Here is a 13,506-nt window from a genome sequence, read left to right on the forward strand (position 1 = left end):
GTTAAATAAAAGGAATAAAAATGAATAGCCCAACGTGGCATACATATGAGTACATTGTTGTTAAGCAAAAGATGGATATATTGGACAACCCACAAACAAGAAAAATCGAAAATAATATTATATGTAGGTATCAAAGTGTGTAAGTATGTGATTGTATGGAAAAAATGAAAAAGCCAACAAACGTAAATTTTTTTTGTCAATTTTTTCCAGTAATACTTGAGGATTGATGTTAACTCGGGTATTTGTTTATAAAAATATAGGGAAAAGGCATAAATTTCCCCTTCAACTTGTATCGAAAAGTCTGTTACACATTTTACTATAATGACGACCTATTACGCACTTATTCTTGTTCAAAGTGTAATTAATACCACCCCAAAACTGACGTGAAAATAAAATTAAAATTAAAAATAAATTAGGTGCGTTTGATTTGAAATAAAGTCAAAAAAGTAATTCCCCCCCCCCCCCCCCCCTCCTCCCCACGTTCTCTTCTTTCTCATGTTCTTCTCTTATTTCCTTCATAAATGTTCTTCTTTCATTTTCTTCTTAGCACATTTTTTTCATATAGTCAATCAATTTCATTTTCTTTTTATCATATTTTTATAATTATCCATTCAATTTCAGCATTATACTTCTAAACAAGTAAATTTTTTAATTTAAATTTCACAATGATTTTAGGAATTTGAGTCTCTGTTGTCCTAATCTTTCCACTTTCTCCTTCAAATTTTGTACAAAGCACAAAGATTACTCAAACACCATGGATCATAAATGGGCCGAAAAATAGAACAATCTATCCTAGAAACGCCATAGATCTGAAAAAACATCTTTTGTACTCAAGTTGGAGGGGAAAAACTAATTAAAACGAAACTCATGGATCTTAAATATGTTGAAAAGGGATAAGGTAAAGGGGTTTGATTTGGTATTTGTCAATGACCGATTTAGCATTTTGGGTGACTGTTTGTGGTGGATGAGGTGGTTGTTTGGCTGTGGCGGCGGCCGTTGATTGTTCTTCGCCGGAGGAGACAAAAAGAATTGTGATATAAATTCAAATGAATAATTTTCTAGTTGAGATAGAAGCGGATAGGATTTAGATTGGAAAAAGATATTATTATTAGAGAATTTTAGTAATTAATTAGGAATTAATAAGTGTAAAATAGAGTTAATAAAAGAAAAATTAATTAATAAAGAGAAGAAATTAAAAAAATTTAAAAAATATATATAATTTCTAACGTGTTGCTGACATGGCAGCGAGTATAACATATCACATACTGAGAGTGGTCTTACGCATGTCAAGGTGGTATTAAATTCACTTTTAAATACTAAAAGTGTGTAATAGGTCATCATAATAGTTTAATGTATCCAACTATACTCGTATTGTTTAATTAACCTTGATCATTCGGTTCGATTTTCAATTTACCCAATAAAAAAATGTACATAAAAAATTATGTCTTCTCACTTCTCTAAATGCTTTGATATAGTGAAATAGAAATATAACAAGAACTTGCACCAATAAGAGAAAATAAAGTTCGAATTACCGATCTTTACAAACTTGCAAATATGGTACAACCTACAATTACAAACTAAAACTAAAATAAAATAGTCCAAGAAAACTAAAACTCTAATCAAATGGTTACAATTATGAACCCTTTACTTTAATCTTAAGGGTTTGAGACAACAATAAAAACTAATAAAGCGGCCTAGTATGAAGTTGGTAGAATATTAATAATTTGATATAGTCATAGTGTCTAATTATATATTAAATTATTAATATTTAATAATTAGGAAGCATAAAATCATAAATTATTATCGTCTTATTGAGTTATCAGGTAACCCAATAGTAAAAATCAATACCGAACCAATAACTCAATAAACTGTTTTCATAAACCCATCAAAAATCCAATAACAATAACCCAATAACATTTTTTTCGCTTTGATTTATCTGTCGGTTCAATTTTTGCACACCCCTATCATATACTATTATTACATATACTTGTAAAATTTATGTATTTTAGCATTAATTAAAAAATTTCTATGTATCGAAAAAGATACACTTACTTACATGTATTTTTGCTACCATATACTGTAAAATATGGAGAGGAGCGAGTAAGTTTCATTATGTATTTGAAATACATGTAAATCATACTAGATATACACTAGATATATGTATATGTATGCATCTGCTGTGATTCAGAACCAGATTCATAGGAGAGTGTATATATAATATGATTCACGTGTATTTGCTATACTTACATATATACATATATATAGTGTGATTTGCATGTGTTTGGAATACATAACGGATCTCGTTAGCCTTTCTCCATACTTAAGTATATTTGGTAGCAAAAATAAGTGTATCTTGCTCAATAAATGATAGCAATTTCTTAATTAATGGTAAGTAACGTAATATTTTAAAAGTATAAGTAATAATAATATATATGATGATGAGTAATAATAATATTTTAAAACTCTAAGTATATAGTTTTTCATTTTTTAAGAGAAAATTATGCGGTTAAGCAAGTTTATATGTACTACTCAATTGCTCACCTTAGCTATAGTTTGCTATAATTACCACTCACGACTAACATTATACATCAATTATTAGGGCTGACTTCGAGTTTGTATAATTAGCCACATATGTATAATTCACTAGAATATACAATTATCTAATAAATATACATATACAATTCACCTTTCTCCCACTCACTGACCCCCTCTCTCGCCTCTCTCCTCCCTCTCCCAACCTCATTGATCTCTCTCATCTCTCTCCCAATCTCACTTGCTTTTTATACAAATGCATATGTATAATATATAATTATCTAACCAATATACGTATACAATTCACCTATATCCCTCTCTCTCGCCTCTCACCTCCCTCTTCAAATCTCGCTCGCCACTCTCCTCTATCTCCTAATATCGATATATATATATATATATATATATATGTATAATATACAATTATCTAACCAATATACATATATAATCCACATCTCTCTTACTTTTTACCTTCTCTCTCCTCTCTCCTCTCTCTACCACTCGCCTCTCACCTCTCTATAACACGTAGCTATGAATTGTAATTATTAAACTATAGTTATGGAAATTAATTAGGATATTTTTTAATAACTATATGTGAAAGTTCTCCTTTTTTTTAATGAAAGAACAAAAAAATTAATCAAGTACTCAAATATAATATAGATAAATTCCTCAAGAAGGCTTAAGGAGTACCAATTAATATGAATAATGTAGTAAAATAATTGTTATTACAATAAAGTTTATACCAAATCCGAATACAACATGGCAAAGTGAAAATATTCTCCATATTGAGAATTATTTAAACAGACCACAATTAGAAATTATCTATAGTCAAATATGCATGAAGAAAAATTAGCAATTAGAGCTGCAAAGAAGAAGCAGAACAAATCCATTGCAAATTAGAAAAAAACTAATATTTTCAAGCAAATTTCCATTAGCAAGGGTGAAGAAGCAACCAAATTTTCCAGATGCAAACAGAAGAACAAGTCAAATCAAATTTGTAAAGGTATCTTTTTATTATACGTGTCTATGTGGACATATTATTATTTATAATGATGCAATATTTATGACATCCACGTATATATCTTTAAAATATATTATTAAATAGTGCAAGGTAAAATGTTATGCCAAAATTTGAAAACTGTTGCAACAATTTCGATTAAAATTTAAATATATTTCATATTTTCCCCTAGAAATAACGTACCAATATAATCTATAGACATACATTTTTGGAATTACGTTTACTTAAACAAGATTTATTTTTTGTAATATTAACTTGAGGGCCAATTTTCTTTTAAAAAAAAGAACGCAAGATGATTGTCAACTGTTTAGTTAATTATGCATAAGTAATTAGTTTAAATAAATAAAAAAAGAAAATACTCTTAATTTAAAAAGTAATTTATAGATATATCTAATATTATTTATATATAAAAAATGACTCTTATACACCCTTTTCAATTTATCAAAGTACATAATCTGATTTTTAAAATGACCTTTTAAGTTAATTATTAAAACAAAAGCCACGTAAATTAAATTAAAAGAAATTCAGTTAAATTTACACCTTGCTTACAATTGTATAAACTACTATTGACAAGAATATCACAAACATAAAAGTTCGAATCAAGTGTCTCTTTTTATTTTAATTCGATATTTAGTATTTAAGTCCAACTAATTTAAAACCAAGATCTAATTAACCCCATTCGTTGCATATAAAACCTAGCATTCAAATACAAGCTTAAAAAAAAAAAACACACACACCGAAAAAATCATTTGAAAATACAAAAAAAGGTTAATACGTAAAAATCGCGAGAAGAACCAACCCATCACCCAACAACAGTAGAGTAGGGAATTCACACGCTATGTTCTTGTTCATCCTCAATCACTTGAATTGACGATAAAGTAGAACAACATAAGTTAAGCATATCATAGTTACCAAGACATTTTTTGGGAACTATGGCCATTTTCGGCAATGATTGAAATATAATTTTGAAACACATTTGAATCAAAGAACAGACCACATGATTAACTTACTACGGATCTCCATGATGTCGAAATAATTAAGCTATAGCAACTAACAAATTTCTCTCTGATTTTTGTATTTTTCTTTTCTACTAGTTTTGATATGTGTTACTTTAGTTCTTCAATTTCAAATATAACAGAATTTCGAAAAAGAAAAATGAAGAATTCTCATAATCAAACAGATTCTTAATGTAATGAGTTGAACTTACACATTTTGACTGGTAAAAGTTGTGTAGATATTAATTATACCAGTAAATAAGTAAGGATAACTTGCATAAAAGTTCCTTTACTTACATATAACATATAAAAGTTAATATGACTTCTATCCCAACTAAACTTGATTCAAGTTGATTTTTCAACTATCTACGAGTTTATCCAACCCTTGGCACAGATTTACTGCCCATTCTAGCTCATCTGTCTACAACGACAATCATTCAAGACTAAAAAGCTTGCTCATTGTATAACGTTTAAACGTCAAACAAAACATAAATGCAGTTTCTTTTCCAGATTCTCCAGATCTTGACCAATTTGTAGCTAATGATCTATCTTTGGTTTGTCTTATTGATTTGTCCTGTCAAATACAAAACGAAGACATATTACAACTTACAAACTACGAAATCATGGAGTTGCCAACGTGCAAGAAACATAAGACATTGAAATGAGCATTCATTTTACCTCTCTCGTAACACGACATAGCTACTTCCTGTAGTAGTTTTCTGTATCTTGGAGATCTTCCTCAATACTTCAGCAAAAGCAGCCTTATCCTGCAACAATGTAATTAATGCAGTCGCGTAAGGGAAGAAGGAACTCAAAATAAGTAAAAAGGGTTCTTAAACTTGGCTGACATGCTGTTACATATGGGGACATCTATACATTTTCCCACAGATGCTATGTTGCACATATAGGGTCAGCAACAAAAATCTCAAGTCCGTAAACTAGCATTTATCACAAATTTACGAGTATTTTTGACAAGTCATTTTTGGGTGAAGTCTTACCATGCATTTGTCCATAGATTTTGGGAGAAATATTTTGGCTTTTTCAAGAAAATATAATTTATACCCATAAATTTGTCTTTATCATTAAATTTGTCTTTTTCATTTATAATGAACATGTTCCATTAAAGAAAACCTTATAACACAATTGATGGCAATCAACAACAATAAAAACAACAATATGGGCAAAAGCAGTATAACAATCGGATACTCAAACGTGTTACTGGTTCAGGATAAATTATAACCAAAAACAAGTTGTTCTTTTCAATGAGGTTGGTTGTAAATAGATATTATTAATAGATGATGGATGTTTTAATGAATATAAAATTTGGAGTAATTTTTAAATTTTTAAGAATTCGCAAATACAAGAATTTAACCCAAATTCTAGTTTTTTCTAAAACTTGGGATGTTTGCCAAATATATTTGTCAAGTAACGACAAATTATATCGTCAAACAATAGTTCCCATTTTTTTTTTTGAAGTTTTCACCAAAATATAGTTGTGGCCAAACCACATATCTTTTATTTCAGGTTTCACTTGCATTTACAAGCCTAAACTTTATGTCAGTGAGTCACAATGGTCACAAATCTATCTCAACAAACTAGCCTTGTCATACCTCTTTACATTTCAAACGAGATTTAAATTGGCTGACAAGATCCTGTGTGGTCACTGGTTTTCTCTGCAGTAGAACAGCTCTAATTTCATCTTCAGTAACAGGACCTGTGGCCGAACTTGGAGCAGTTTTGGAAGAGGATGATGCACCCTTTGGAAGAGCAGTGTTCTTTGCAGAAGATGGGGTTTCGTCCTTCCCAGGTTTGGCATCCTGCACGATGTGAAGAGGAAGACATCAGCAATAACATAATAAGAGAGGAAATAATCTCTCCTTAGAATATCAAGGAATTGGTTAATAGTAGTCACAATATCATAGTTTTATTGAACAGTAGGGGGTAATAAGGGGTTTTCTTGGCAAGTGTGAAACTTGATATGCCTAGATAGAATCTTATATTAATGTAAAGTACCACATCATGAAAAAAAAAACAAATAGATATCACAATAGACACTTACCGCCTCTGTTTTCACTTTTTTCAAGGGAGCACCACTAGTTGGTTTCGATTCATCTCCATTAGCTTTTCTTTTAGTCTTAGCTGACTTTGAAGTTGGAGTTCCACGGTTGGATCCAGAAGCAGCTGCTTTCAAAGGACTGTTGGTCTCAACCGGTTCTTCTTTAGGTGCTTCCTTCGGCTTAGGAGCCAATACAGGTGAAATATCTTCTTCTGTCTGATAAAGGCGGAAGAAAAAAACATAGAGTTAGAAAACAGAATTATGAGAAGTTAAAAAGCCTGCTTATTGCCCCTAAATGTAATTCTCTTGGCTGAAACAGCAAATACAAAAAGAAGAAATAATTCTGTCACCTTTGAACATGAAAAGTAAAAGACACCTTGACTTAGTGACCCATAATAATGAAACAAAACTTACATCATCATCATCGTCGTCATCTTCATCTGATTCATTCAATCCATTGGCTTTTCCAAGCAACTTTTTCAGCTCCTTTCCAGATTTGCTCAGACCACCTCCCTCTTCTTCACCTTCCTCCTCGTCATCTTCATCCTGAGCCACACGAAGAAAGAACAAAAGTTATTATACGAGGTGGAGAAAGAGTGTTAATTCACAAAGTAGAACATACACCCAAAAACACTTCCTCAATGCATGTCCTACTGATCTCTGTCCAAGATACAAGTACTCAAATAAGATCTTATTCACATAAAAAGGTTCAGCTCTTCCTAAAAGCAAAAAGTTGTAACCCCAAAATCTTACAGACCACAAACAAGTGCAATGGTCCATAATCAAGAGCATTCTAAGTATTTATAGAAAAGGTATCAAACACATTATATATTAATTAACATGTATGAGATATACATGCAGCACACTATCCAGGTACTACATTTAAATGCTTGTCACTTTAAAAAAAGTTTGTTCTCATACATATGAGGTAGGCACGTACACAGAATGAGCCTACCACTAAAAGCATAAAGCTCATCCACGAAATATTGATCAGGCACGGGTTATTTATGTAACATTTTAAAAAATATACTCATTGATAAATGTATACGTGCGAAGTGCGTAAAGAACGCCATTACAATAAATAGATGCCACTAGCTTTTTGGATAAGCTAGTGATCCAATAAATTTTATAACCCAAATAGTTGTTACATAATACTGCTGGGTGCCACATGATGTAGAGTCATTTACTATCAGAATTCCAAAATTCCATAAATAACTGACCTGCTTAATCTCTGGAGGAGCAGGAATTTCAGGAGCCAAATCCTCCCTCTCCTCAGGATCATTCCCAACAGCTTCATCATCATCCGTAAAAATCTCCTCATGCTCCCAGTCATCCCCTGGAAAGAAAGGAGAGCCCTTCAGCGGAAACAAAAGAAATCTGACAGCAGAAGCTGATCAAATAGTGAAGAAACGATGTAATGCACTCAGAACCAAAAAAACAGAACCAACGACAAATAAAGTCCCACTCTAGAATCAAAACAACAATTATAGACATTTTCCTGTTAGAAATCATTTCCAGTTCTTAAAACCAAGAAAGAAGAATAAATAATTGTTAACTGCGGTAATTCGTGGACATTAATTTACAAGAAAACGATGTAAAAACAGTTCAAAACAATGATTTCAGCGAGAAAAATCCCAGGAGAGCTCTATAATGCTTTTTTGATAAAGGGGAGAGCTCTATAATGCTAGCTGTGAGCTAGAAAGAGAAGGATATTGAGGTTTCCAACCATTAAGAATGAAAATGAAAACGCAGGTTAGAGTACTAGATAATTAAATCAGTGGGTCGAACCGGCAAAGCTTTTAGGAAGAAGAAAGTTTTACCTTTTTCAATGTCATCATCATCGAGGTCAAGATCGCCCCCTCTAGGACCCTCTTCATCATCATCAATGCCTCTTTTGTTGAGTCCTAACCTGTTTTTCCTAGCAGCCTCCTCTTCCTCATCTTCATCCCCATGGTCTGATGCATTGCCTTCATCCTCATCACCAGAAGTTTTCTTACGCCCCCTTGTCCCACCAGATCCACCTTCTTTGTCATCAAATCTTTCTAGTTCACCGAAGGCAGCAGGCCCATTATTTGCTGCTTTCATCATCCATCTCTGGTACCCATCAGCAGTTTTTCTTCTATTTTTCATTTTCTCTTCTGCTTCCTCCAGAGTAAGTTGCTTATATTGGGCTACTTTGTTGAAGTTATACCTAATGAAAAAAGAAGAAGAAATAAATGCAAATCCAAGATGTAAAAGAATATATTTGATGTCAAAGCTACAGAAGAAACTAAGGTGTATACCAAGAACCAGCAGGAATAGCAAATAACTCTTCACCCTGCATCATCAGCAGATAATATTGTGCTGACTGTGCTCCCTCGAGATGACCATGAAACTGAAATTGACCAGTTTCATCCTCTAATAGCCATGGTTTATTCTTGTACTTCTCCTGCAATTTCATATAAAATAAAGGTCATAAATGAACATATAAGACCTGCCACTAAAGATCACAATCTGACAAAAACAGGACAACAGCCATCCATAGTAGCGTAACTATGATCCAAGATGTTGAGCATGTGGTCTCTATATTAGTTATTACATTTACACAGTAAAGACGCTCTTCTCATAAGTAGATGTTGCATCCTCCTATCTAATCTAATTATATTTCTCAGGCTTCTGCATAAGAGGCTTCATGGAATAGGTTGTACGATATCCCTTCAGCATCAAGCAGATTCTCACACATGCATAATAATAAAATTAAAATAAGCATAAGGAAACATTGCAATTTTCCCTTTGAACTAGTGAAATACATACACAGACACACACACATTTGCAATTGATGCAAACGGGGATGATACTACTATATATTTCATACCCGCAAAGTATCTGTAACTTGACGTCCTTGCAAACCTTCTTTTTGTAAAGTCCATTTACTGTCATTCTTCTTTTTTGAAAATTTTGGTAAGCCTGAAGCAAATCTAGCAATGAAATGGTTCTTGTCATTGCTGGAGCAAGCCCGAACATTATATTCCTGCACATAAACATAATTTTGATAGCCCGAGTCTTATGCCAAATTTTGCACAATGGATAAAGAAAAGAATTCATCAGAGACAATATCTTTCATGAATCGACACATTGAATGCTTTCGACCAGAAAATTACAGTCAGCACTAGCTACCAAAACTATGGTCTCACCAAGCATCTAATAGATATCATTTACACTATTAAGATGCTCACTTAAATATTTTGGAAACAAAATAAAGAATTCAGGAGCAAAAAGATAAGAACTGAAGGCAGTGGTGAGCACATCCTAAAATTGAGGTTGGTCTAACACACTTTACCTCTTTCATCTGCTAAATGCATCAACCTTTGCAAAGTTGATCAGTCATGCTCATGAATTAATTGCATCCATCAATAAATCCAGAACAATTCTAAGTAATTTATGAACTAATTACACAACATTCTGCAGGGGTAAAAGTTGAATATTTTGGAGAAGTAGAAAGGGGTTATATTTGCTTCTCAAACATCAGTGACACATCAACAAATGTAACCTTAATTCAGCAAGCCCGAGTCTCTCTAGGCAATACCATACTGCCTATATTCCTCATCCTTCTATTATTCTATCGTTGTTCAGGTCTTGGATAATCTTAACAAAGGTAAGAAGGAACCAGTTCACGCATAAAACCAATATAACATCAAGACAGATATGTTACACCGGTTTGGCAAATAGTTGTGTTTAGCAAATGAGAACATAATCAGGAAACAAGATAGCCAAAAGGTTAGAGAAGCAAGGGATGAATATAAGAAAAGTAGCGAAGGAAGTATAGGGAGGCAAAATCTCTGATTTTGAATGAGGTACAGTGGAAAGGATAATGTGCTTTGGTTAAAATAAGGTAACGGGAGGATAGTAAACTGATGTAACCTACCTATATGTGTCAAACATCTTCTACTAAGCATAGCTTACTTTAAAATCTATTAGAAAACAAAATGTGAATCTATTTTTATCAAAGGAGTCCTACAGAATAAAAAAGTGAATCAGCCTAGTTGGATCAAAACATCAACTTTAATAATCATTTTTCCAAATATTTACACATAAGCAACTCATTGTTGAGAGACAAAGTAATCCCCTGTTCTGGGAGACGGCCTAAAAGTTGGTCGTTTTTGCCATACAATTTTATTTATCACCTAATAGTTAGCACGAGCAAAAGGCATAAGTGACTGGCTTCCTATATTCGCAATGTTTTGATTTTTTAACTGCAGCAAGAAACCACTATTATCCCCTTACGGTCACTGCACTCTCGAATAAACACCATCAAACTCAACCACATCGATATCTCTAAAAAGCAAACCATAGATTATGTCCACATAGCCGATTGCCTTAAACAGAATGAAGAACATAATGCTTCAATTCCAAAGAACCCAAAGGTACCCACAAGCCCTGGCAAATATTCAGAGAAACTACTAGCATCTATCAACTATGTAGTACGCTCCAATCCCAAACTAGTTGGGATAGACAATATGAAGACTCTGCAGAAACCCATGTGCACCATGTCTTTGATCCAAAGAGGAAGCCTAGTCACAATTGAGACATTAACTAACCATGGTTGACAAAATTTTATGTAATACACATATGTTATGCTGCTGCAGCAAAAGCAGAATTTTTGCAAAGGAAATTCAAATATACAAAAAGTAAACATACAAAGTCCAAGTTATTCAATGTCTACTATATATACATAAAAAAAATTGACCTTGTATATACAGAATGGTTTTTTGATGAACCCCATTCATTGTGGTGACTAGCTCCTCTCATGGTTGTGCATACCCTTATTTATTCGTAACAAATACGTGGTATATTTTTTCCTAAATCCGTGACATACTCCTCTCTCTATGTAGACTCATTTCATTCCAATACTGTAAGTTATTACACACAGATAAATTCACCTAATTTTTTATATATTTCTTTTTTATAATCATGATGTCTGAGCCATTTTTAAAGCACCTCGTGTAATTCCACGGGTAGATCCCACCTGTAACAGACACCAGGTAACCATCCACCAGCTAGAACATAAAGGAAAATCATCTATAGTACTTAATTTTTGTCTCTGGTGGGAATCGTACCTAAGACGTCATGGTTCTCAACTCATTTCATTGACCATTAGGCCATATCATTGGGAGCAAATTCACTCAAACTACAGTACTCATGGAGTTCAATATAGAAAACATACTCGAAACAAACAGTGTAGGTGTAAAGTCTCTAAACTAGGTAGGGATAACGTTTGCATCCACTCTACCCCACTTGTGTGATTACACTGGGTATGTAGTTGTACTCAAAACAATCGTGTAACTGGCATACCCTTACTTATCTGTAGCAAACATGGGGTATCTTCTTCCTAAATCCTTGACATACTCCCCCTCTCTCTATATGCAGGCTCATTTCATTCCAGTTTCAGATACTGTTTAACCAATTATACACAACTTTTCACCGAAATCACAGTACTCATAGCAAAATTCAATACAGGAAACATACTCGAATCAATCGTGTAACTGGAGTTCCACACTCATAGCACTTATCACGAGTCTCAGCCATGTTTTTACCACAAGACAAACAGAGAGTCAAATGCTTGCATGAGCTTCCATACAGATCCGAGGATGAACCACACCTGCTACATGAAGGTTTCAGAATCAAATCTATCGACATTACTGTCCCTGCAAATCCAAAAAAAAAGCTAAAAATCATTCAGTTCTTCAGAATTAGGGTTCCGTATAAGCGATTCAAATTGGGGAAACTGATAAAATCATCGAAAAATCACCGTTAACTATTGTTGATTTCGTTTCAGTAGTTGAAATTTATTCAATTTGATTTCTTGTTAAGGAGTGTTCGTTAGATCGAGAGGAGATTGAAGAGCGAATGAGAAATCAGTTGAATTGATGGAAGGGGAAAACGGGTATTTATAGATGCAATTACCCAAATCCGGAGATATTTTCTGGTTATGGTATGATGAGCACCTCAAGTTTGTGAAATTGCAATATAGGCACCATAAATAATAATATTTATGTCGGAGGTCGATTAATTGGATAGAGATCATTTGAAGTCAAGGTCACTCAATATGACGATTTATTTTTATATCTAGGGATCATAATTGTGGATTTAAGTTAATATTTATAACTATTTTACGTTAATATTTATATTAATTGATGGCTAATTTTAAAATTTGGAGAAAAAAATAATATGCGATTAATGTTAAATATTTAACATAAAAATAAGTAGAATATGGTTTACTCTTGGTATTACAAAATTATAATAAGACAAAAATAATAACAACACAACATAATCTGTATAATCTTACAGATTGCAATTTGAAAAAAGCATTTTATATTTTTTTGTCTTTCTTCAAAAAGTCATTTACATTTTTCTTTGTGTTCCTAATTATGGTAGGTAATTGATCTTCACCATTGCAACCATTATTCCAGGCTATGGCAAGATTATATGGTCTAGAATTCTCTCAACTATAAAAGAAAGGTTCGCTTTCACTCACTAGCACAGACCAAAAGTGCTCTTCGAATCATATTGGATAATCACTATCACATGAGAGTGTTTCAAAAAAAAAGCTCTCTAGAAGATAGTCAGTACCCATCACCTCACTTTCACCGATTTCGTGTATATTATCACATGGATCTGGCCCCTTTTGGACACCCCATTTCCTGAAAAAATTAATTGAGGACCTCCGTAATGAGTTGGTAAAACTTTATGTATAGTCCAACCATTTTTTGCACAAATATTTTTATATTTACAAGTCAATTTTTAAATATTGTCTGATTTTTATAATTTTTCGTATGTATTATCTCATATTTGATATATGAATATTTATGTGAGAAAAAGTGAAAATATATGCAATAAAGTGGAGTTCTTTTCCAATGATAGAAAACATT

The 13,506-nt window shown here is 32.7% G+C and overlaps 1 protein-coding gene across 3 annotated transcripts; it reads right to left on the reverse strand.

The window, feature by feature from the left end:
- Positions 1-4,710: 4,710 nt before the first annotated feature.
- On the reverse strand, positions 4,711-12,585 carry LOC101254156 (transcription initiation factor IIF subunit alpha). 3 transcript variants are annotated; one of them, XM_010314434.4, is made up of 11 exons: positions 12,387-12,585; positions 12,104-12,282; positions 9,453-9,608; positions 8,881-9,026; positions 8,419-8,789; positions 7,819-7,934; positions 7,013-7,144; positions 6,602-6,814; positions 6,153-6,359; positions 5,221-5,309; positions 4,711-5,116 (listed from the first exon to the last, which is right to left on the reverse strand). In XM_010314434.4, the coding sequence occupies exons 2-11, from the start codon at positions 12,272-12,274 to the stop codon at positions 5,104-5,106; spliced, it is 1,614 nt and encodes a 537-aa protein (XP_010312736.1). In that variant the 5' UTR covers positions 12,275-12,282; positions 12,387-12,585; the 3' UTR covers positions 4,711-5,103. The 3 variants fall into 3 exon arrangements, with proteins under 3 accessions (XP_010312736.1, XP_010312737.1, XP_004250258.1); XM_010314435.4 differs by having other exon boundaries at positions 12,104-12,302; positions 12,387-12,576; XM_004250210.5 differs by lacking the exon at positions 4,711-5,116 and having other exon boundaries at positions 5,217-5,309.
- Between the last annotated feature and the right edge of the window lie 921 nt (positions 12,586-13,506).

This window comes from Solanum lycopersicum, chromosome 11 (genome assembly GCF_036512215.1).
Source record: "Solanum lycopersicum chromosome 11, SLM_r2.1".
Lineage (NCBI taxonomy): Eukaryota > Viridiplantae > Streptophyta > Magnoliopsida > Solanales > Solanaceae > Solanum > Solanum lycopersicum.

Excerpts from the sequence above, each read along its gene's own strand:
- LOC101254156 (XM_010314434.4), bottom strand. The coding sequence starts at position 12,274 with ATGTCGATAGATTTGATTCTGAAACCTTCATGTAGCAGGTGTGGTTCA. Across the intron at positions 6,360-6,601 it reads AAAAAGTGAAAACAGAGGCG|GATGCCAAACCTGGGAAGGA; the intron begins GTAAGTGTCTAT and ends CACATCGTGCAG. Across the intron at positions 5,310-6,152 it reads CTCGTTTGAAATGTAAAGAG|GATAAGGCTGCTTTTGCTGA; the intron begins GTATGACAAGGC and ends ACATTGTTGCAG.